Here is a 25,643-nt window from a genome sequence, read left to right on the forward strand (position 1 = left end):
CTCCTCTCCCCCTCCCTCTCCAATCCAAAGAGCAGTCATGGTTCCCTGCCCTGTGGAAAGTCCAAGGTCCTCCCCCCCTCTGTCCACGTCTAGGAAGGTGAACATCCAAACTGGCTAGGCTCCCACCAAGCCAGATCATGAAATAGGATCAAAACCCCTTGCCATTGACCTTGGCTTCTCATCAGTCCTTATTGTTCGCCATGATCAGAGAGTCCGGTTTTATCCCATGCTTTTTCAGTCTGTGTCGCGGTTTTTAAATATCACAGTTCAGGGAGTCTCCGTATGAATGTTGGCAATAGCAATCATTTACCATATTGTTTAATGATTTCTAATAAATGGTTCAGAGGTCTATAGCATAACCTCTGAATATACATTGTACAATATAATTTAAACACTGTATTTAAAATTAGAGATGATTTTATCCTAGACTGAAACCCTCTTCTTTCAGCTTTTCCATTGGTTCCAGCTCTGGCCAACCAGGAATCTGTTTTCTTGTAACTAGTCATGCTGGCAGGAGTGAATATAATCTGAGACACTTCTGCTTCCCTCTGTGACTATCAGAGTACAGAAAGAAAAGATGCCCAAACTAAGATTTTTTCTGGTGACCTTCTGCTGGGAGAAGAAATGTCTGCTGCCTTCAGGGCACCCAGGAGAAATCTGTCTTCAAAGACCATTACATGCGAGGTAAACTAAGGCTTTTGTAGAGCCTAGAACTAGGATAATCTTGGGCTTGCTATGCTCATGTCTTGTCTGAATCTCAAAGATGAAGTTGGTTATGAGTGACTGTCTCTCCTCCTAAAGTGATCACAATGAATAAATCTGCTTTTTTTTTCTTCTAGATTTCACAATTTGACTCCTTAGTTTGGCTTATTTAGGGGTGTGTGTGTGTGTGTATGTGTGTGTGTGTAACTGCCTTGTTGAGACACAAAGCCTGTGACTCCTTAGTCATGTAACACCTTTGCTTTCTTATTCTGAGGTTTTCACATAGCTGATATAAAATTCCTGGTGCTTTGTTGGCTTTGATGCTTGTAAGGCTTTAAAGTGCTGTCATGTTATAGGAGGTAGAGAAGGTTCTGTTATGTGATGTTAAATCTGTTTTGTAAGTCCACACTTCCTCATTTCTAATTTGATAGATGTTAGCTTTATTCCCACTTTTGACTACTTATCAATACTGTTTACTAATATTCATGTCCCATCCTTTTTTTCCTCTTCTACATTTTGATCTGAACCCCTTTCTAAGTCCACGAATCTTTTACAGACATCACCACGAACATAACCCCTTGTTTGCAAGATATCATTAGAAAAAGACTGAGTACCTCTCTGCTTAAGCTCCAGGGCTGTGCTAAGCACAGCACAAACAAAACATGAAATCAGGTGAACTATGAGCTCTGCCTCAGAGATCAAAGGCAAGAGGACTTAGAGAGCTGGGAGAAAAAAAGGAAAAATAGTTCAAGATCATGTGCAGAACCAAGTTTATCCTGACCTGTATTCTCTAGGAGCCCCGAAGTGGGCAAGATGACAGAGTTGCTCCTGAGTGGGCAGCGAAGAATGGGACACCCGATGTGGCCAGTCCTGGGGTGAGCATGAAAGTGGGTGCAGCAGGGAGCCCGGGAGTTGGGCAGGCAGGAAGCTAGGGCGGAAACTTTTTGCAGGCCCTCGCGGGAGTTTAACAAGCTGGGGCGGGGACCTCAAAATGGGGATCCACCCTGCCTGCTGCTATGTCACTGTTCTGGTTGCGTGTAAAGGGTTCATGTGTGTTTGTTCTTACTTGTCTTTGATATGTAACTACTGGAGCAGAATGCTCAGGATCTTTAAAGTCTGCGGAAGTGGCAGACTGTTTCCAAGGAGCTGCTTGGGTTGCCATTCACAACACAGTACAGCTGTCTCCTGATGTCTCCCCTTGCCTGTTATTATCTTGTTTTTTTGGGCTGAGTATGAATGACGTTAAGTGAATGACTATATGTGTATTGGCCACCTGCAGTATATCATGGATAATGTCTATTCATATCCTTAGATCATCTCTCCTTCTCTTTTTCCTCCTCCTTCTCCTCCTTTTCTTCCTTGTCCTCTTCCTCCTTCTTTCTTTTTGGTATATGACTTTCAAATTCATTCTCCAGGTTTGCAATATTTTTCCCAGGTTTGTGATTTGTCTTTTCAGTACTTTTAATGATTCTTTTTTTTGATGAGAGAAGTTTTCGTTTTAATGAGTCCTATTAGTGAAACTTACCTTAGCTGCTTCTGTATTTGAGGTCAACAGAAAAACAATTTCAAATTCAGTAATAAATATATTTTCACACCTTTATTAATATCTTATATTTATAATTCTTAGCTTTATTTCTTAAAGCACTTTAAATAATCATTTGTATATATTCATTTGTATATGATCATTTAAGAGGGAGAGGCCCCTGAATGTGGGTGACAGTTCTCTGGCTTGGGCAGTCTGTGTGCCCACTGCAATGGGACCAGAATTGATCCTTAGTGCANGATTTGTCTTTTCAGTACTTTTAATGATTCTTTTTTTTGATGAGAGAAGTTTTCGTTTTAATGAGTCCTATTAGTGAAACTTACCTTAGCTGCTTCTGTATTTGAGGTCAACAGAAAAACAATTTCAAATTCAGTAATAAATATATTTTCACACCTTTATTAATATCTTATATTTATAATTCTTAGCTTTATTTCTTAAAGCACTTTAATTGATCATTTGTATATATTCATTTGAATATGATCATTTAAGAGGTAGAGACACCTGAATGTGGGTGACAGTTTTGCGGCTTGGGCAATCTGTATGCCCAATGCAATGTGAACAAAATTTTTCCTTATTGCCTGAACGAGCTTATTTCCCAACATTAAGAATCCTTGACATACATACATATACATATATTATATGTGTAAAACGAATTATCTATTTATCTATCTATCTATCTATCTATCTATCTTATATTTATCTTATATCTATTTTTGAGACAGAGTTGCTCATGTATCCCTGGCTGTCCTAGAATTCTCTCTCTGTACACCAGGCTGGCTTGGAAGTCAGAGATCCATCTGCCTTTGGCCATGGAGTGCTGGGCTTAAAAGCATGTGCCACCATGACTGGCTACCGCTTTGTTTTTCTTTTTCTGTTTTTTCTTCATTTATATTTTTTCATGAAATAAATTTTTCTTTTTGGATTTTGGAGACTGGGTTTTCCTGTGTAGCCTTGCCTGTTATGGAATTCATTCTGTAGTACTAGCTGGTCTTGAGCTCACAGAGATTCCCTTGTATCTGCTTCCAGAGTGCTGGGACTAAAGGGGTGTACCACCAGTCTGGCTACACAAAGTAATTAGAAAATAAAAATAAAAAAAGAAGTTCAGGTTACCCAGGCAAGAAGACATACAACTTTAATCCCAGCACTCAAGCGGCAGATGCAAGAGGATCTCTATGAGTTTAGAGCTAACCCGGGTTACCTGGAGGGTTTGAGAATGCCTGGAGCTGCATAATGAGAGTGTGTCTCAAGAATACAAATAATCATTCACAAGGAGAACAAATGGAAGAAAAGGATAAAAGGAAATAAAGAATAAATATGATAAACAAAGAAACGTAATTTTCTCATCAAACACTGGAGCTGAAGTATTGGCGCAGCAGTTAATAGAGCTGGTTGCTTTTTCAGAGGACCCTGAACTGGCTTGATCTCATCTAATGTGAACTTTGGTTTCAACTCAGGAGTATTGGCAGGAGCCAGAGTCTGCTTCTGTTGTCCTATAATTTTTTTCCCTGTGAACATTCAGTGTTCTTTTAACCCTTGTGAGCAATGATTTCTTTTGGCCAGTGCTGCCTTTATAGCTTGGGCCTGTAACTTTGTGACTTTGGCATAATCTGTTTGCAAATCTATGGGGAACTTGCTTGGCCAGTTTCAGCTCTCTTCCTTATTTCATTTAATCCTAGCATCAGCTTGCTTGTATAGCTATTAAAACGTCGGGAGCTAATCATAGGAATTTTACATCACAAAGGTAATCTATGTCTTATTTTCAGGGTCATGAGATAGAAATCCCAATTTTTTCTTAATAAATGCATGTCATCTGCACACAGGAATCACAGTAGACCTTGAAGCATTTGTCCCATTTCTAGAATAGCACTATCAAGTTATATCTGAGTTAGCTATGATATCAGATTAGGATAGTCTTGTTTTTACATTTAGAATTTAACTTACCCATGAGACCCTTATAGTATATACCTGGATTAAAGAACTAGATCCTTAGATTCATTAAAAAATTATTCACTGAGCCGGGCGATGGTGGCTCACGCCTTTAATCCCAGCACTCGGGAGGCAGAGGCAGGCGGATCTCTGTGAGTTCGAGACCAGCCTGGTCTACAGAGCTAGTTCCAGGACAGGCTCCAATGCCACAGCGAAACCCTGTCTCGAAAAACCAAAAAAAAAAATTATTCACTGAGTATCACATTGTTCTATGAAGTAGGAATATATGGAGAAGACCTGATTTCTGTCCAGAATGAACGTAATATAGGATGGGTGTCAGCTGTCACTGAAAGTGCAAATAAGTGATACAACTTGTCACAATGCCATGACCTGAGTGCCATTTGCTGTTTTATTCCTGATGTTTAGAATTCCTGGATTTTTATTAACTGAAATAGAAATGTGGTATGATGACACATGGTTCCATCAGAACAGTCACTGGTGTGACCTCCAAATAAAGTTGGAGTTGTGTGACTCCAACAATCTTCCTAACAGAGTATTTCTTTTTGATTCAGGGCCATCATAATGTAGGAGGGCTCCAAGTACTGTGGACAAGACCCCAAGGGTCTTCCTTTCTGTATCATGACAGCTTAATCTCCTGTGGACAGGACCACAAGGATTGTCCTGTGAATAATTAAAATCCATTCCCACAGACTTACCAACAGACCAGACATTCCTCAGATGACACTGGGCTTTGTTAAATTAGCAACTAAAGCTAACTAGGTGGATAACTAAATATTTTCTTGATGTGGGATTCCCCTCTATATGCTCAGGTCTACTTCTAAATGCTGAAATAATAGTGACAGTGTCCAGATCAGTTGTGACTAAGGGATACAAAGGAAATCCTCCTTTGCTGTGATGCACTGGAGGAGGTCCATGTGTCAATCCTCCTGACTTCAGCTACTCCCTTTTCTTCTTCTTTCCAGACTTAGCAAATGTCTGGCAGAAAAAGAGCCAGCACTTGGTGATTACTAACATCACAGTCAGCACACAGGCAAGCAGGAATCCAAGCACGTCCAGAGAGTGGTACTGGTACCAGGTGAGGTCATGCACTGCCACACAAAGGTGCTTGGCCCCTTTTTGGTGCAAGACATACTCAATCCAGAAAACAGCTCTGTCCAGGGGCTTCACTGGCTAGTTGCGATGTATTCTTGATAGACACACAGCATTCTCCTTATAGCTAAAGACATCAATATAAAAAACCAATTAGTCTTACGTGCTTCGAGCCTATGAAAGATTCAGGAAAAGCAACAGAAACTAAGTAAATGCAATAGAGGATCACTAGGTATAGTGTGGTTTTCACTGGGACATGTTTGTAGGTTTGCCTGGAAGTTTGTATTTTCTGTGAAATTCTTTCCAGAACTGAAATGGGAAACCATTTTACCTAGGAAATCTTTCCAGCAGAGCAAATATTCATATGCCTTTTCTACCACTGTACTTGGGGTGGTTCATACAGTTTGCACTGATCGCACTGATGCTCTTGAAAAGAAACTGTATCAATATTCTTTGAATGCTCAGTAAAAACACTATTAGTGGTCAAAATGAAAGTGGGTAAGAATGGAATATACATTGCACAATATGACTTCAGGGCTGGGATGCAGGTCCTTGATAACTTGCTTATAAATTATTTCCCTCATCAAATCTTTCTAAACTAGCTTCACATATAGTAAGTCTATGTGGATAGTTTACAGTCTTCTTTGACCATAAATTTCATTGGACAATGTTTGAATGATCTTTTTATTGTTGTTGTTGCTTTCAAACTTAGACCAAAAATTAGACGAATTCAATTGTTAGCTTGGCTAGGACTTATCTAATCTAGTACCAACTGAACAAATCACTGTACTCACAAAGGGTCGTTTATTACTGTCTTCACAGCATGGAGCAACTCTGTGCTGGACATTGTGAGAGAGTTCAGTTGAACCTCTGCTCCTTTGGTCTTCATGTGAACAACATTATCACATTGGTAGAAGCTGCAAAACAATCCCACACCAGTTAAGAATTAGGGCTAATAAAAAGAGCTATTTAAACCGGGCGGTGGTGGCGCACGCCTTTAATCCCAGCACTCGGGAGGCAGAGGCAGGCGGATCTTTGTGAGTTCGAGACCAGCCTGGTCTACAGAGCTAGTTCCAGGACAGGCTCCAAAGCCACAGAGAAACCCTGTCTCGAAAAACCNAAAAAAAAAAAAAAAAAAAAAAAAAAAGAGCTATTTATTTGAGGGGGAAAATTACAGATTACTGTCTCAAAACAACAGTCCTCTCGTCACATACAGGAAACAGAGAGTCTAGTTGCCAGAAAACAGAGCCGGAAGCAAGAGAGAGATCTCCCAGTTCTTGTTGCTTTATAAAGGATAAGTGACCACATCCCAGTAGGCTGGTATCTTAAAGGTTATTGTCAGGGTTCATTTTCTTCTTTTAACTTTTTTATTTCTTCAGCAGTAAAAGGCACTATAATCTCTGCTAGGTCTATACCTGTTAATTGACAAAGTCTCAGTTTACCTTTTATAATTAATTCCAGAGACATTTTCCACATAAGTTTTTAATTTTTTACCTGGTTTATGTGGTAAAAAGATTTATTCTAAGATAATATCATCCCTTTGCATTAAAATTCCTGTAGGAGAAATTCTGGGAGGCAATATGACTAGAATACAACTAAGATTTGGATTCACACTATCCACATGTGCCTCCTGTAATTTCTCCTCACAAAAATCACCAATTCCAGCTGGGCGGTGGTGGCACACGCCTTTAATCCCAGCACTCAGGAGGCAGAGGCAGGCGGATCTCTGTGAGTTTGAAGCCAGCCTGGTCTACAAGAGCTAGTTCCAGGACAGGAACCAAAAAGCTACAGAGAAACCCTGCAAAGAAAAGCCAGCCTACAATTTATAACCCCAGAGAACCTAGAGAACAAATGAGACTCTAAGAGAGACATACATGGATCTAATCTACACGGGAAGTTGAAAAAGATAAGAACTTCTTAGTAAATTGGGAGAGTGGTGATCATGGGAGAGGGTAGAAATAGAGGAGGTGGAAGGGAGTGGAGAAAATTATATAGCTCAATAAAAACAATTAAAAAAAAAAAAGAAAACCCTCGCCGGGCCGTGGTGGCACACATCTTTAATCCCAGAACTCAGGAGGCAGAGGCGGCGGATCTCTGTGAGTTCGAGGCCAGCCTGGTCTAGAAGAGCTAGTTCCAGGACAGGAACCAAAAGCCACGGAGAAACCCTGTCTCGAAAAATCCAACCCCCCCCCCCAAAACAACAACAACAACAAAACAAAACAAAACAAAAAAAAACAAACCCCTCATAAGTGTGTCCTATAGCTTGGGCTTTAGTTGATTTCAAATGCACTCAGTTTGACAATTAAGATTGGCCATCACACATGTTTTTGAAAACTATAGTTGATGAAGTGTTGATCATTCTCTCTCTCTCTCTCTCTCTCTCTCTCTCTCTCTCTCTTTCTCTTTCTCATGTCCTCTCATGTCTGTGTGTGTTTGTGAGCAGGCATGTGAGTAGTGTGTGTATGTGAATATGTGTGAACTAATTCATGTGTATGCCAAAGACAGAGAATGCCCAGTGTCTTGCTTGATCTCTCATTCAGTTATTGATCACCTATCTTATTTACTAAAGACAGGCTATTTCACTGAACATGAAGCTTGCCACTTCTCTTAGGCTGGGTGGCCAGTAAGTCCTCGGATCCAAGTGTCTCTCCCTGCCTCCTTTCTAGAACTTAGAGACATTCACACAAGCATGCTAGGCTTCTATACATGATGGAAGTTTGATCTAACTCCTAATTCTGGCACAGTAAGGACTCTTAACTAGTGAGCAATTTTCCCAGCACATAGTCATTATTTCAGAACATCTTCTATAGTAATATTGAAGTCACAGCATAAGTATATGAAGAACAAAGGTAAATTCTATTGTTTGTTAAAAGTGACGTAGATATATAGACACATACTTCTACATACTGCAACAATGAAAACATACCTTTTTTGAGTTTTGTTTGTGATATCTAAACTTAAACTTGGAATCTTACATCTGTTCCCAAAGATAATTTTATTATTATTTTAAAGGGTTAAGTTGAAACAAAATTAATTTCATAAAACCAAGTAGTTTTTCAATATCAATTTTTATTTTATTTGTTTGTATGTTGAATCTGCATGTACATCCAACAGAAGCCAGAAGAGGGTGACAAACCCTGTGGAACTGGTGCTATTGATGGTCCTGTAGATGAGGAGTTCGTGTTCATGTTTTGTTAAATGTAATTATACTATGTTAAAGTTAAAGCCTTTCTTTTTTGTTTAAACAGAAAAAGGGGAAATGATGTAGGAGGGTCTTCTATCTATCTGTTGTTTTCATTGGTTAATTAATAAAGAAAATTGCTTGGCCTAATATGTCAGAACATAGGTAGGCAGGGAAGGCAGAACAGAATTGTGGGAGGAAGAAGGCACAGAAAGACAGATACCTGTTAGACTCACGCAGGTAAGCCAGAGTCAAGTGGTGATACACATTAATAGAAATGGGTTAATCAAGAATTAGCCAATAAGAGGTTAGAGCTAATGGGCTAGGCAGTGTTTAAACGAATATAATTTGTGTGTTGTTATTTCGGGTGTAAACTAGTCAGGCAGCTGGGCCCTGGGAATGCAGCCCACAGCTCCTTCTACAATTGGCTCTTCATTCCAAGTACTGTCTTGGTAGATCTTTAAGAAAAACGTTATTCAGAGGTTTTGTGCCCAGTGTTAGATCAGCACCCATACTGGTATCCCAAAGACAAATATGAGACCAGGATTTTTACACAGCTCCAATCCTGAACAATTTGTCTAGAAATTTTTACTACAAAGTCTGCAATAAGCAAATTGAAAACTTCTTCAATACTTGCAAAACCATGTTGATATCAATAGTGGTCTTCTTAGTGATCTTGCATCCACAAACAGCCTCTGAGACACCTTCATTCTTTGGGGGAGTATGTGAGAATGAAGTGTATAATTGTGTATTTTTATATGTGTGTGCCCATTTGTGATGGGGGCACACCTATCATGGCAAGCATATGGGATGTCAGAGTACAACCACCAGTGCTATTTTTCACCTTCCACACTTCATGAGGCAGGGTATCTGTTGCTGAGCAAAAAGCTAGTTGGCCTGAAAGTTTGCAATTCTGTCTCAGACACACATCTGGCTTGCTTATACTGGGCCTACAGGTGCTACTGGCTATAGCTTTGATATGGGTTCTGGGGATCCAAGCTAAAGGAGAAAGTCTTGACAGACCAGTAATTTGCTTTCGGAGTTGTCACCTCAGCCATTGTATTTTTTTTTAAAATATTTATTTATTTATTATGTATACAATATTCTGTCTGTATGCCTGAAGGCCAGAAGAGGGCGCCAGACCTCCTTACAGATGGTTGTGAGCCACCATGTGGTTGCTGGGAATTGAACTCAGGACCTTTGGAAGAGCAGGCAATGCTCTTAACCACTGAGCCATCTCTCCAGCCCAGCCATTGTATTTTTTTGGTATAACTTTTAAACTGTAAAAATGAATTTCTAAAATTCCTATTTGTACTCATGTTGGCTATTTTAATTTTACTGGGTTTATATTTCAGTTTAATTTGAGGCATGAAGTACAATTAAGTGCAAAAATTATTAATTCTCTGGGAGAAAAAAAATCCCTAGAATTGACGAATAAGACTGAGAAGCTGTCTTGTCACAGGATGAAGGACCCTACCCCCACCGCCTCCCCTGCTGTGATGCACTGGAGCAGGTCCATGTGTCAGTGCTCCCCACTTCAGCTACTCCCTTTTCTTCTTCTTTCCAGATTTAGTAAATCTCTGGCAGCAAAAGAGGCAACACTTTGTGATGACGAACATCACAGTCAGCACACAGGCAAGCAGGAATCCAAGCACGTCCAGAGAGTGGTACTGGTACCAGGTGAGGTCATGAGCTGCCACACGAAGGTGCTTGGCTCCCTTGTGGCGCATGACATACTCAATCCAGAAGACGGCTCTGTCCAGGGGCTTCACTGGCTGGTCGTGGTGGATTCTTGATAGCCGCATGGCATTCTCCTTATAGCTAAAGACATCACCATCAAAAGCCAGTTAGTTTGCTTAAGTTCTTCAAGCCTAAGAAAATTTCTGGAAAGCATCATGAGACTCAGTAAATGCCACAGAGGAATACTAGTTACAGTGTGGTTTTGACTTGAACATGNGATATGGTAGGGAGGGTCTTGGTCCTTCCTCAAAAGGGCAAAAATCATAGTAATTACATAATTGCGGGGGTGGGGGAAATTTTAAGTATTTTTTTTTTTTTTTTTTGGTTTTTCGAGACAGGGTTTCTCTGTGGTTTTGGAGCCTGTCCTGGCACTAGCACTTGTAGAGCAGGCTGATCTCGAACTCACAGAGATCTGCCTGCCTCTACCTCCCAAGTGCTGGGATTAAAGGCGTGTGCCACCACCGCCCGGTTCAAATACTTTTTGATAGTTATGTATTCTAATTGTTTTTCTGTGTGCCATGTGGGTGTGGTATGTACCATGCAACATGCATGGAAGTCAGAGGAAAACATGTGTGAGTCTATTCTCTGCCTTTATAATGCCATTTTCTTGTTGAAGTCAGGACGACAGGCTGATCAATGGTAGGATGCTGTGGAGGAATTACTAATATAAGGCAATGCTGGAGCATAATTCAGTACAGCAACTACTAAATCAGCATGGATTTTTCTGACTAACTACCCTGGTTTTAGCTTTCTTACTATTAGAAATTTAGTTAATTAAATAATATATATTTCAAAACTATAACATAAGGCCCATGGTTTTTGCAACACTGATCATGATAGTTAGAAACTAGAATTGACGGAGGTGCCCTTAGTGAAATGATGGACAAATAAAATGTGGTATAAAAGCATAGTTGAATGTTATTTAACAATTATAAAGAAGGAAATCTTCTTTTTACAGTAATAAGGATGGATTTACAGGATATTACAGTAAATTTTACAAACTCAGCCCTAAATGAAAACACTGTCCATTCTCATCAGTGTGTGGAACCACAGAGTTGATTTCATAGACGTAGAGAGTAGCAGAGTAGTAACTGGAGTCTAGGAAGGGAGACAGTGAGTGGAGATAGAGTGAGGTCAGCTAATATATACGCCCTGCCACTGGCGAGCAGGATAGTGCTCTACAGTGAGTCCGTGACTGGACTACAAGTCACGTGTCTTATTGTAGCTGTGGAATGTGGGAGAGGAGACTTTCAGCATGGACAAAAACAAAATTCTAAATGCTTAAGGAGATGGAAATGGTAAGTTATTTGGTCACTACATATTATACATATATATGTACATATGCATATATTCATAATTATTCTACTTTGGGCAATAAGTAAGGATTATTTAAACATAAAATATGAGTTTAAGAAATTTTAGTCATTGACTTGTAATATTTATTACTTTTTAGGTTCATTATTCTGTTTGATTTTATCCTATTGTGGAAATTGTGTGCTATCATTTAGCAATAGATAATGTTTTACATAATCAAATTAGTCTAAACTAATTTCTTATATAGTTAGTCTATAGGGATACTTTGCAGTTATGATTGACAGTAAAGGTCATTCCAAAGTGGTTAAGTTAGTTTTTTGTTGTTGATTTCAAACTCACACTAAATAATAGAAGAATGCTACTGTAACCTTGGAAAGAACTTATCTGGACTAGTACCCATTTGAATAAATTCACTGTACTCACGAAGGGTCGTTAATGACTGTCTTCACAGCATGGAGCAAATCTGCACTGGACATTGTGAGAAAGTCCACTCGAAGCCCTGCTCCTTTGGTCTTCATGTGAACAACATTATCAAACTGGTCTCCAAACAAAGGAATGCCCACCACAGGGATCCCATGGTAGATCGCCTCATAGATGCCATTGGTGCCACCATGAGTAATAAAAGCTCTGGTTTTAGGATGACCTAGCAAGGGGAGAAATTTAGGGCAAATATTAAACATAAGTCTGAGAAAGAAAATGAGAGGCAAATGAAAAAGGCACAGAAAAAGAGAATTTTCTCTAGAGAACATTATCATACCCATGGAATGGAACTTAATTCCTCCAATGTCTTTGAACACAGAACACAGCAGGGCCACAGGGATTATGTGAAGGTCACATAGAGTATGTGTATTTTGGAAAGTAGAAAGATTTTGTTCAATGGACAAAAAAGGGCAGAGCTCCTTCCAAGTGGAGCAAACAGCATGTACAAGTTCAGGAGAGAATGTTCCCCTAAGAAAACAGTGCAACCCCTGCTCCAGATGTCTTGGCTCCAAGCAGTAAGGGGTAAGTGCTTGTTTTGATGGAATCAGACTGAGGAAAGGCAATATTTCATCACATGTAGGAACATTTCATGTTGTTGGGTCTTTTGTGAAGGCAGCATGGTAAGTTAGGCCTTAATGAAAGAATACCATTCCCACTGGCATTTCAAATTGCCTTACAGTAGTGGAAAAGGAAGATGTTAAGTTATAGAAATAGGAGGTGGAGAGAAATTAGAAGTGACTTAAATTTATCTGAACAGTAATTAGCGTGGCGGTGACAATAGATTCTCTCATCTCGATTGCTACTATACAGAATAGTCATATCAGTTCTTTATCCTTTTTCCCCAGGACTAGATCACAGTTGTCATAAATGCATTAGTGTGGACATCCCCCTCATGAGCAGCCATTGCTATGTCTCAGGTGTGTCCCGGTGCTTACCGAGTAGGTCATTCTGGGGGATCCATTTGTACAGTCGAGTGTTGGAGCCCAAGGTGTCTGGCTTCTTGCCTTCATATCGCCAGATAACCTGTTAAGATATTTCGTCAAATATCAAGTTACACCTGCTAGATTTCTTGAGAGATTAAGAATCAATGGAGACCAGCCCCGGTCCCTAAGGGCCAGACAGTGAGGATGGATGATGGGAACCATGAAGAACTGCTACAGCAAGGATGCAAGTTCTCTTCACTCTCCTGCAGCTAGTCTCATGCTTATCCGAGTTTCAGCCTGGCACCAAAGGTTTAGTCAACAGCAACTTTGGGAAAGCTTGGTCTGGCCATTTGAAGCATTAATTAAGAAGTGTGTGAGCATAATTCCAGTTCAGCAATCCATCAAAGTTACTAATATCTACCTGGATTTGCTTTTCCAGGATATATTTATAACAGGTTTTATTTTTCAAATCTGCTATAACTATTTGCCAATAATATTTGAGTTTGCTCATTTATAATCCCTTAATCATAGGTATATTATTAGTTTAGGCCCGAAGAGTGACTGTGTACATGATCCCTTCAAGAGCATGTCCCCGAGTTATTCCCTTTTCCAGGATTAACAGGCTCAGTTCCTCAAGGTGGACTTGGTGGTTGCAAAATCCTGTTCTACCTAGGTTTTCGATTAGTCGGAGAAACGTACAGCATAGGCCCATTTTTAATGCAGATGATCACATTTGTTCGTGATTACAGAGGAATGTAAATCTATGATACAAACTCCATTTTAAAATTTTGCATTTTATTTGTCTATTTTCTATTTATTGAAAATAGATGTTCTCATCCATAAAATTTATTTTATTTTTGGATTCCCATTGCATGGCTCTTAAACATTCATCTCTACACCTCTCGTTGAAACCCTTAGAAATCAAATAGACATGAAATATGTATAATAAAATAAGATAAAAGAAAAATGAATAAACCAGAATAGCATAAATTCCATTTTTTAAGATAGAGACTTGTATTTATGTATGTGTAACTTAATTTTTCTCTCTCTTTCTTTCTGTGTGTTCATATGTGTGGAATGTGTGTGTATGTTTGTGTGTCATCTGAGGACAGAAGAATGCTTTGGATCCTGTGGATGTAGTTATAGGCAACTGTATGCTGCCAGAAGAGCGGACACAGAACTAAGTTCAGGACATCTGGGTGAGCAACATCTCCTCTAAACGATATTTCACCTCTCAGGTCCTGCAACCGCCAGTTTTGAATGCCTGTTTATTTTCAATTTAATAGCAGGCTTGATTAGAGGGTGGTGTGTGAAAGTCCTCAAATAGCCTCCAAGGAAATGGAATAAGTAACAAGGCACAGTTTTGTTCTTATCACACGTTCCTACCACCAAGTCTAAAGACACTTATTAAGTGTTTTTCTGTCTAAACACAGCGTTAATAACAAGAACATCATTTGTCTACTGTATTTCTGTGTCACTAGTGACTTCAGAGAGTAGCTAAAGCTATCGTGACAGCTTCGATTTCACATGAGGTTTCTACTGTCACACCTGAACAGGCTGTGACCATCTCAGTGAGGATGCCACACTGAGGCACTGTTTCTCACCTTCTGCGGAATCTGGGCAAGGCCTGCTGCAATCACGTTGGCCCTTTCTTCTGTTAGGGTACCCACCATGGACCCCAGGGAAAACACTACCACACCATGTTCTCCGGAAGACTGGACAAAGTCTTCTATTTCCTGTTGATGAAATATCAGTCCATCATAAACAGCAGTAACACTAAACAACCTGCTTAAAATGGATACCAACATTGACAGAAAGAAACTGAGCAGCATTAGAAATGATCAGAGTGGTAGGTGCTTTAAAACTATTCATATCCACATATAAGATGTAAGTTGTATTCAGCTGTAAATACAGCTCTATGTGTTACACATACTCACACAAACAGTTCTTTTGATCTTGAAAGGCAAGATTTGTTGATATTTAATTTAAAGTTCTCTTTCTCTCTTCCTAGTCCTTTGGCCACCAAATACCTGCTTTCTGTTTCTATTATTTTGACCAATCTAGGCAGTTCTCATAAGGTCTTCTTAATTTATTTCCGTTTCATCATTGGCTAGTTTACCTAGTGTACTGTTATTAAGGTCATACCATGTGTTTCTATACCCTAGGTTTTAATGCTTTAGTTATTGTTTTTATTTGCACACTCTATAATTTTTTTTATCAATAATTCTAGTGATATCTAGGTTGTTTATCCCTTTCTTAGTTACTGTTCTAATGTTGTGAGGATACACCATGATTAAAAAAACTTCAAAAAGAAAGCATTTAATTGGGAATTTGTTGAAAGTTTCAGATGGTTTTCTATGTGCATCATGGTGCGGAGCACCATGGCAGGCAGGCATGGCACTAGAACTGTAACTCTGAACTAAACCCGTAGTTATAAGAGGCAGACAGATAGAAAGAGGCCAAGCATAGTTTGTGCTTTTGAAGCCTCACAGCCTACATCCAGTGACACAATTCTCCAACTAAGACATACTTCCAAATCCTTCCTAAACAGTTCACCAATTGGGAACCAAACTTTCAAGTATATGAGCCTATGAAATCATTCTTATTCAAACCCCCTTGCATGCTTCCCTTCAGGAATAGTGCTGCCAAGAGCATCCTTGCATTACTATCTCATTGAAGTCCTTCGTTCAGTTCTTTTGCATACATTCTCAGGAGTAGAACTCATGGATCGCCAATCTATTGCTAATTTTGTTAAGACTGTCCATTATCTTTTTATTTGTGTTCTTTCTAATAGATGTCAGTTTCATTGGAAAGAAATATACTATGTGCTGTCAATTTATGTAACTGTGTCTGTTCCTGAAAACATATGTTTAGGTATGTATCTTCAGGGGTGTGTTGTCACTTGTGTGATTGGTCAAGAAAGTAAATAGAGCCATTGTCTTGTGAACATAGACTTTTCTTTGCTGACACTCCATGGATTTTCTCACAAATCACTTTCTAAACGAGTTGGTTTGTGGACCTTTCTCTATATTAGGCATTTGTTCATTCTTTTTACACTCAAATATAAGAAAATGTTTATGTAAAACAGAACCTTGCTGAATTAATTTAATCCAAATGATAGTCACACTCTTGTGATGGAATAGATACAGGCATTTCTACTGCCACTTACTTATCTAAATTCTTGTGACTCGCTGAGTTTGACGAACATTCTGATGGAATAAATGATAATCACCCTTGCTTAAAAAAAACTAAAACAAACAAATGGGACTATACTTACCTTTGGTAGAGGCTTGGCTGGTCTGCAGTGGAGTCCTCCAACAAAATCAATGTTTGGTAAGACAGGGTGAGGAAATTCCAAATCCCAGTTGGTTCGAATGAGCCATATATCTGCCTTCCCCATCATCTCAGCGAGTGTTGTGGGTTTTCCTGAAGAGGAATCAGGACAGCCAAGGGAGGACAGGTGAAAAAAATGCCAGGAGAAGATGAATATGCCAGGTAGTCCTCTGGAAATAATTTTGATAATGTAGCTGGGGTTGTTTAAAAGTGTATTGCTGGGCTAGAAAACATATAATTACATATATATCTATGCATCTATTTATATCTGTGTGTATAATGTTTGATACAAGTTTGTAATATGTTTCTCATACTTATGCTTAGATATATGTAAACTCAAATTTACTATGGAAGTGATGTGGGAGGAGATCCCACATCTGTAACACACTTTAGAAATTCATGATTACACCTAGATAAGCATTTTATATATAATAAATTCTGTCACCTGTGAATCCTGCTTGTCACACTCAGGGAAACACTGTTCCCTGCTCCTCCCCATCCTGTTTGTCCCGTTTAGCTTCCTGAACCTTGATGTGCGCTCCTCTAGGTGAACTGAGAATTTTGGGCTGTTTTGTTGTGTTTTGAGGTTTTCTGTGGAGCCCAGGGTGGCTCCTGTGTCACTATTTAGCCATAGTTGATCTTGAACTCCAAATGCTCTTCCTCCACAATGCAGCTGCTGGGATTACAGGTGTGAGCTGCCACACCCAGTGTAAAAATTCATGGGTTTCTGCTTATCACTTTATTTCAAGACAGAGTCTCACTGTTTTGTCCAAGATCATCTCAAAGGGAATTTTTAGTTACTCCCGTGTTCTTTGTCCTTATGCTGCTCTTGATTCATGATTGACTGTGTAATAATCAGTCATGTATAAGTTTGTTTGCAGATAATAAAGGTAATAAGTCCTAAAGCATGGAAAGATTGATATTTGGTCATTAGATATATTTTAAAACACTGTAATTCGTAATCATTGTTTCTATACTTCAGTGGTATACATTTTAAATACAATTTCAACCCTTCTAATAAAGAAATAAATGTGAATTCTCCTAATCTTAAATTCATATGTGTTCTGTGCTTAGTATATAGTCAATATATTCACAGCTGTGCAGAAAGTTAGCAGGTGAAATAAAAAAATATTTCAAATAATAAATGAGAAAACTAATGTACATAAAGGGAAAAGTTATCAAAGCTATGCATACCCCTAAGCTAGAAATACTTAGTAGTCTCTAGGTATATGTGAAAATCATGAGCACATGGAGTTTTTTAAAAAGCTACTGTTTTAGAGACTAGTGAAATGAATTAGGCGATAAAAGTGTTTACAATGAAAACTCAATGAATTGAGTTCAGTCTTCATGCATGTCTCAACACCTGAATTGATATTGACAATCCAAATAAAGTTGGAAATCTTATCAAATTTGAATCTGACAGAGAGAGAGAGAGAGAGAGAGAGAGAGAGAGAGAGAGAGAGAGCCCAAATTCCCCACCCACGAGACAAGTGTGCAATGCATACTCATGTTAATAATAGTAATAGTAGCAATGGAATGATGATCATGATGTCACCACACAAGACAACATATGGTCTTACAACATGAGTTATCATAAACACCTTCAGTAATGTAGCTGGATACAAGATTAACTTGAAAAAAATCAGTAGCCCTCCTTTACACAGCTGACAAATGGGCTAAGAAAGAAATCTGAGAAACATCACTTTTCACAATAGCCACAAATAATATAAAAGATCTTGGAATAACTCTAACCAAAACAAGTGGAAGACCTGTATGACAAGAACTTTAAATCTTTGAAGAAAGAAATTGAAGAAACAACAGAAAATGGAAATATCTCCCATGCTCTTGGGTAGGTAGAATTAACACTGTAAAAATGGCTATATTACCAAAAGCAATCTACAGATTCAATGCAATGCCCATCAAAATCCAAGCAAAATTCTTCACAGATCTTGAAAAATCAATGCTCAACTTCATATGGAAAAGCAAAAAACCCAGGATAGCCAAAACTATCCTGTACAATAAAGGAACTTCTGGAGGCATCACAATCCCTGACTTCAATCTCTACTGCAGAGGTAGAGTACTGAAAATAGCCTGGTATTGCTATAAAACAGACAGGAAGATCAATGGAACTGAATAGAAGACCCGGATACCAATCTACACACCTAGGAGCACCTGAATTTTGAGAAAGAAGCAAAAAATATAAAATGAAAAAAAAGAAAGATATTCAACAAATGGTGCTGGCATAGCTGGATATCAACATGCAGAAGAATGAAAATAGATCCATATCTATCCCCAAGCACAAAACTCAAGTCCAAATGGATCAAAGACCTCAACATAAAACCAACCACACTGAACTTCATAAAAGACAAAATGGGAAGCACACTTCAATGCTTTGGCATAGGAGACCACTGCCTAAATATAACCCCAACAGCACGGACACTGAGAGAAACAATTAATAAATGGACCCCCTGAAACTGAGAAGCTTCTGTAAAGCAAAGGACACAGTCAACAAAATAAAATGGCAGCCCACAGTATGGGAAAATATCTTCACCAACCCCATGTTGAACAGAGGGCTGATCTCCAAAGTATGCAAAGTACTCAAGAAATTGGTCACCAAAAGAACAAATAATCCAATAAAAATTGAGTTACAGAAACCAGACTCTCTGAACATGGCTGACAATCAGGGCTGAGGAGAAGCCAAGGACAAGGGCACTGCGTTTTGATCCTACTGCATGTACTGGCTTTGTGGGAGCCTATCCTGTTTGGATGCTCACCTTCCTAGACCTGGATGGTAGGGGTAGGACCTTGGACCTCCAACAGGGCAGGGAACCCTGACTGCTCTTCAGACAGGAGAGGGAGGCGGGGAGGAGGTGGAAATTTTTAATTAAAAAAAATGAAAAAAGAAAAAAATTTGAATGAGATAATAGATTAGTGTGAGCTTACTCACACTATTAATAATATTGAGAAATAAAGTGAATACTTGTGAGTTATTATTTATAGGCAATTTACATTGGTATAGATTTTTGATATTGATACAAACTTAAATTATATTGAATATGCTCCTATTTTTGTCCATAATATTTGTATACCTAGGCAGTTATTTTGTCATATTGTATGCATGCATGCTTCTACCTCTGCTTAAAATATTTTTGTATATTGATAAAATTGTAGGATATATTATAATATTGCAATGTACATTTTTACCTCTAATTAAGATACTTATATATTGTTTACATTTTGAGGTCATTGTGTTCACTTGTTGCATATTTGTTTATTGTATAATCTTTTAAAATATGAAGTCTTAGTTTTTAAGTTATATAGGTATTAAGAATTATACTCATCTATGTTTGTCATACTTATAGTTAGACTTATCAGGTTCTTTATATACCTAGAGATTGTATTTTGCATAGATAGGGAATCTTCAACAACTTCAAAGAGCTGTAGAATATGGTATTTAAATAACTCAAGGTTCTGTTGAAGTGAAACACAATTGCTTCTGGCAGCACCGATCTATTCCTGATAGAATGTTGAACACCAAAGATACTCCACTTGGAGCTTCTTTTCTTCTTTAGCAAAACTGGCCTTTGGGCAAAAAGCTCCCCATGCCTCAACCACTGACCAGGCATTTTAAAGAGACTAAATTTTAAAGTCTTTGAATTTGTAGAATTAAAAATTTCAAAATATTAAAAAAAATGGGATACAGACCTAAACAGAGAACTTTCAACAGATGAATCGAAAATGGCTGAAAGACAATTAATGAAATGCTCAACGTCCTTAGCCATCAGAAAAATGCAAATGAAACAATTATGAGATTCTATCTTAAACATATTAGAATAAAAAAGATTAGGAACACTGATGGCAACTTATGCTGGAGAGCATGTGGGGTAAAGGAAACACTCCTTCATTGCTGGCGGGAATGCAAAATGGTACAGCCTCTTATACATATCAGTATGACCATTTCTCAGAAAATTAGGAAACAACCTACCTCAAGACCCAGCAATACCACTTTCGGTATGTATCCAAATGATGCTCAATCATACCACAAAAATATGAGCTCAGCTATGTTCATAGCATTATTATTTGTCATAGCCAGAACCTGCAAATAACCTAAATACCCCTTGACCAACAAATTGATAAGGAAAGTGTGGTACATTTACACAATGGAGTAGTACACAGCAAAAAAAAAAATGACATCTTGAAATTAGGAGACAAGAGAATGAATCTAGAAAACATCATCTTGAGTAAGGTAAGAGATCCAGAAAGATAAATATGTACACACTCATAAGTGGCTTTTAGACATATAGCAAAAAATAAAAACAGCCTATAAATCACAATCCCAGAGAAACTAGACAACACAGAGGACTCTAAGAGAGACATACATGGATCTAATCTACATGGGAAGGAGAAGAAGACAAGATATTCTGAGTCAATTGGGAGCATGGGAATCATGGAAGAGAGTAGTAGGGGAGGTGAGCAGAGAAGAATACATAGATCAATTAAAAAAATAAGAAAAATAAGAGTAAAAAGAAGAAGAAAAAAAACACAAGTTAAAAAACTTGTCGATCTGTTACTTTTTAGAGAAATTCTCAAAGATTTGCTTTCTGTGTGTGTGCTTTTCTGAAGAGTCCCTTGCAAGTCATAGACAAGGCTCTGCAGTTGACATTGGGTCCTAAGGTTTTTTACAATGCTTTGATTTTGGCAGAAAATTTCATAGATTTTTCAACATTTTACTTAGGAAAGAGAAATATGTCTGTTGTCAATCCTGTTGCTTCAAGTTCCCCTTCAATGACACAGCAAATTTTGAATGCAACAATCCCAGTTGACCATGGCACTTACCCAAGACTTCACTGTAAAACTGATCCCACCTCTTCTCGTTAAAATTTTGGAACCAAAAGTCAAAAGCAAGCACATAGATCAGATTTTGTACCCTCTCGATGAATGTCATTCGATCACTCAATTCTGACATAGCAGCAGGCACATAGGAAGGAGGCAGTGGCAGTCCTCCACTGTACTTCTCAAGTGTGGAGCCAGGGAAGAATCGGAGACTGTACACCAGAGGTATCTTGAGAATCTCAGCCAGCAGTTCACCACAGGGCACGAAGGGATCTGCTACTATGACATCAAAGCTTGAATTTTGTAGTTTTGCCATGAGTTCCTTGTTAAAAGCTACATCTTTGCAGAGACTTTCAAAAAAATTTGAATCTTCCCAAACCACTTCTTGCAACAATACAAAGAATCCCCAAAATGATTGCTTTGGCAGCTCATAAACACTTTTCCTGATTGATTCCATGTAAAGTGCTGCCGCATCATCCAGGGAAGTGGATGAAGGGTATTTCTCAAATTCAATAGCAGATGTGTCTCCAACTTCATAAGAAAAGGAGGCTGAGGGTATCAGAACTGTCACTTCATGGCCCTTCTTCACAAGTTCATTTAGGATTGTCCTTAAGTTGAGCCAATGGCTAAATTCCATTGGCCACACCAGCACCTTCCCCGCACTCCCAGATCCAAAGAAGCCACTAAGCTGTAGCAGGAGCAGGGCTGCTGTCATTTTCACAGACATCTTGGTTAGGCTCAGCATTGCTCCTCAAATGATGATTGTATAGCTCTTATATATATAGAAAGAGTAATAATTAGTTAAAGTATTACTAGAGCTAATACACATGAGATAGTCACAGTCTCAAGATGACAAGGGCAAAGTCCAGGAGGCAGATGTGAAGATTTGACATGACTCCTGAATATCAGTGACCTTGAATGTATAATGTACTTGGAGAACAGAGGAAAGTAAGATCTCCCCTCTCCTCTTTCTCCCTCTAGTGTAGCATCCTCGATTAGAATTTGCAATAAAGCAATATTTGTTGAGTTATGTGTTTTAAATATCACAGGTCAGGGTGTCTCCATATGAATGTTGGCAACAGAAATCATTTATCACATTATTTATTGATTTTAAATAAATGGTTCAGTGGTCTACAGCATAACCTCAGAATATACATTATACAATATAATTATAAACACTGTATTTAAAATTGGAGATGATTTTATCCTACATAGAAATACTGTTCTTTAAGCTTTTCCATTGGTTCCAGCTCTGGCCAACCAGGAATCTGTTTTCTTGTAACTAGTCATGCTGGCAGGAATAAATATAATCTGAGACACTTCTGCTTCCCTCTGTGACTATCAGAATATGGAAAGAAAGAATGCCCAAATTAAAAATTTTTCTGGTGAGCTCTGTTGGGAGAAGAAATGTCTGATGTCTTGGGGGCACCCAGGAAGAATCTGTCTTCAAAAGCCATTTTCATGCTAGGTAAACTAAGGCTTTTGTGGAGCCTAAGAACTAAGGTAATATTGGGCAAGAGACCCCATAACAGCTGGACTTCTTTAGCTATGTTTATGTCTTGTCTGAATCTCAAAGATGGAGTTGGTTATGCTCCTATAGTGATCACAATGAATACATCTGCTTTTTCTAGATTTCACAATTAATTTGACTCCTTTGTTTGGCATATTTAAGTGTGTGTGTGTGTGTGTGTGTGTGTGTGTGTGTGTGTATGTGTAACTGCCTTGTTGAGACACAGACTGTGACCCCTTAATCATGTAATATCCTTGTTTCCTTATTCTGAGGTTTTCACATAGCTGATATAAAATTCCTGGTGCTTTGTTGGCTTTGATGCTTGTAAGGCTTTAAAGTGCTGTCGTGTTATAGGAGGTAGAGAAGGTTCTGTTATGTGATGTTAAATCTACTTTGTAACAGTAAATCCACACTTCCTCATTTCTAATTTGATAGATGTTAGCTTTATTCCCACTTTTGACTACTTATCAATACTGTTTACTAATATTCATGTCCCATCCTTTTTTTCCTCTTCTACATTTTGATCTGAACCCCTTTCTAAGTCCACGAATCTTTTACAGACATCACCACGAACATAACCCCTTGTTTGCAAGATATCATTAGAAAAAGATTGAGTGCCTCTCTGCTTAATCTCCAGGCGTGTGCTAAGCACAGCACAAACAAATCATGAACTCTGGTGAACTATGAGCTCTGCCTCAGAGATCAAAGGCAAGAGGACTTAGAGAGCTGGGAGAAGAATAGGGGAAATCGTTCATGCTCCTGTGCAGAACCGAGTTTATCCTGACCTGTTTTCTCTTGGAGCCCCGAAGTGGGCAAGATGACAGAGTTGCTCCTGAGTTGCCAGGGAAGAATGGGACACCCGATGGAACTCGTGGCCGGTCCTGGGGTGAGCATGAAGGTGGGTGCAGCAGGGAGCCGGGAGCTGGGCAGGTAGGAAGCTAGGGCGGAAACTTTTTGCAGGCCCTCGCGGGAGTTTAACAAGCTGGGGCGGGGACCTCAAAATGGGGATCCACCCTGCCTGCTGCTATGTTGCCATCCTGGTTGCCTATAAAGGGTTTGTGTGGTTTTGTTTTTACTTCTCTTTGATATGTAACTACTCGAGCCCAATGCTCAGGATCTTTTATTATTATTATTATTATTAATAATAATAATAATAATAATTAAAGATTTCTGTCCCCTCCCCGCCAACGCCTCCCATTTCCCTCCCCTCCCCCAATCAACTCTCCCTCTTGTCAGCCCGAAGAGCAGTCGGGGTTCCCTGCCCTGTGGGGAGTCCAAGGACCTCCCACTTCCTTCCAGGTCTAGTAAGGTGAACATCCAAATAGCCTAGGCTCCCACAAAGCCAATACGTGCAGTAGGATGAAAGCCCAGTGCCCAGTATAGTCATCCTCCTGAATATTAACCTTCATCAGGCGATGAAAGGAGACAGAGACGGAGACCCACATTGGAGCACCGGACTGAAACCCCAAGGACCAAATCAGGAGCAGGAGACAGAGCACGAGCAAGGAACTCAGGACCGCGAGGGGTGCACCCACACACTGAGACAATGGGGATGTTCTATCGGGAACTCACCAAGGCCAGCTGGTCTTGGTCTGAAAAAGCATGGGATAAAACCGGACTCGCTGAACATAGTGGACAACTAGGACTGCTGAGAAGTCAAGAACAATGCTCCGGATCTTTAAAGTCTGCGGAAGTGGCAGACTGTTTCCAAGGAGCTGCTTGAGTTGCTATTCACAACACAGTACAGCTGTCTCCTGATCTCTCCTTGCCTGTTATTATATCTTTCTTGATTATAATCAGGTAAGAAGGTGAAGCCCTATTGCGTTGTTTTTTGGGCTGAGTCTGAATGGCGTTACACATAATGATGCTGAACATATTTCATGGAAAATGTCTATTCAGATCCTTGGATCATCTCTCCATATTTTATATGGAGTCAGGTCATGTGTTTTAGCGTCCACCTTTCTTTACACAATGTTTAAATCTTTTTTCCCTTTGTTCTCTTTTTCCCTTCCTTCCTTCCTTCCTTCCTTCCTTCCTTCCTTCCTTCCTTCCTTTTTCTCTTCCCTTCCCTCCCCTCCTCCTCCTCCTTGTTCTCCTTCTTCTTTTTCTCCTCATCCTCATCCTCTTTCTTCTCCTCCTCCTCCTTCTTTTTCTTCTTCTTCCTCTTCTCCTCTTCTTTTTTTTTCTTTTGGTATATGACTTTTAAATGCATTCTCCAGGTTTGCAATTTTTTTTGGGTCAGGTTTGTGATTTGTCTTTTCAGTATATTATGATTTTTTTTGATGAGAGAAGTTTTTATTTTTATGATTCCAAGTAATGAAATTTACCCTTGCTGCTTCTGTATTTGTGGTCAAGAGAAAAACAAATTTCAAATTCAGTAACAAATATATTTTCACACATATTTATAATTCTTAGCTTTATTTCTTAAAGCACTTTAAATAATCATTTGTATATATTCATTTGTATATGATCATTTAAGAGGGAGAGGCCCCTGAATGTGGGTGACAGTTCTCTGGCTTGGGCAGTCTGTGTGCCCACTGCAATGGGACCAGAATTGATCCTTAGTGCATGAACTAGCTTTTTGGAGCCCATTTCCTATGGAGGGATACTTTGCTCAGTCCTGATGCAGGGGGAAGAGGCTTGGTCCTGCCTCAACTTGATAAGCAAGACATTGCTGACTCCCCATGGGAAGCCTTACCCTGTCTGAGGAGCAGATTGGGGGTTTGGTCAGGGGAAGGTATGGGAGGAGTGGGAATAGGGGAAGGGGGAATGGTGGTTGCTATGTAAGAAAACCTTTTAAAATAAAAATAAAAAATACCAAAAAAGAATTAGAGGTCCAGTTTTAATTTTTCATGCCAATAGTTTTCTAAAGAGCTTTGATAAGAAAAAAGAAAAAGTAAAACAAAGAAATATAAACAAATCCTGCAAGTTTGCCATGAATAGTTTTGTGATCCTTGTCAAATATCAATAAAATTGTATATTTTTATATGCTCTATTGTTGTGCCCAAGTTGAGACCCCCAGAGAGACACCATTGGAATTCAGTCAAG

At 39.0% G+C, this 25,643-nt stretch overlaps 1 protein-coding gene across 8 annotated transcripts in view; it reads right to left on the reverse strand.

Moving 5' to 3' along the window:
- LOC126506293 (UDP-glucuronosyltransferase 2B31-like) overlaps positions 1-23,515 on the reverse strand; it is a 56,390-nt gene extending 32,875 nt beyond the window's left edge. For 2 of the 8 annotated variants that reach the window (XM_050149714.1, XM_050149713.1), the window contains exon 1: positions 1,484-1,650. Coding sequence is in view for 2 of the 8 variants with exons in the window: in XM_050149712.1 (XP_050005669.1) it covers positions 10,004-10,283; positions 11,940-12,159; positions 12,932-13,019; positions 14,524-14,655; positions 16,197-16,345; positions 21,089-21,830 (1,611 nt within the window). In the remaining 6 variants the exon portion in view is untranslated. Of the gene's footprint in view, positions 1-1,316; positions 1,446-1,483; positions 1,656-9,782; positions 10,284-11,939; positions 12,160-12,931; positions 13,020-14,523; positions 14,656-16,196; positions 16,346-21,088; positions 21,858-23,380 lie in introns of those variants that run through there. The other 6 variants (XM_050149712.1, XM_050149711.1, XM_050149715.1 and 3 more) reach the window with 6 other exon arrangements.
- Positions 23,516-25,643: the final 2,128 nt, after the last annotated feature.

The sequence above is a fragment of the Alexandromys fortis genome, unplaced genomic scaffold, assembly GCF_014885135.2.
Source record: "Alexandromys fortis isolate MF-2015 unplaced genomic scaffold, M_Fortis_MF-2015_v1.1 scaffold_0, whole genome shotgun sequence".
NCBI classification, from domain to species: domain Eukaryota; kingdom Metazoa; phylum Chordata; class Mammalia; order Rodentia; family Cricetidae; genus Alexandromys; species Alexandromys fortis.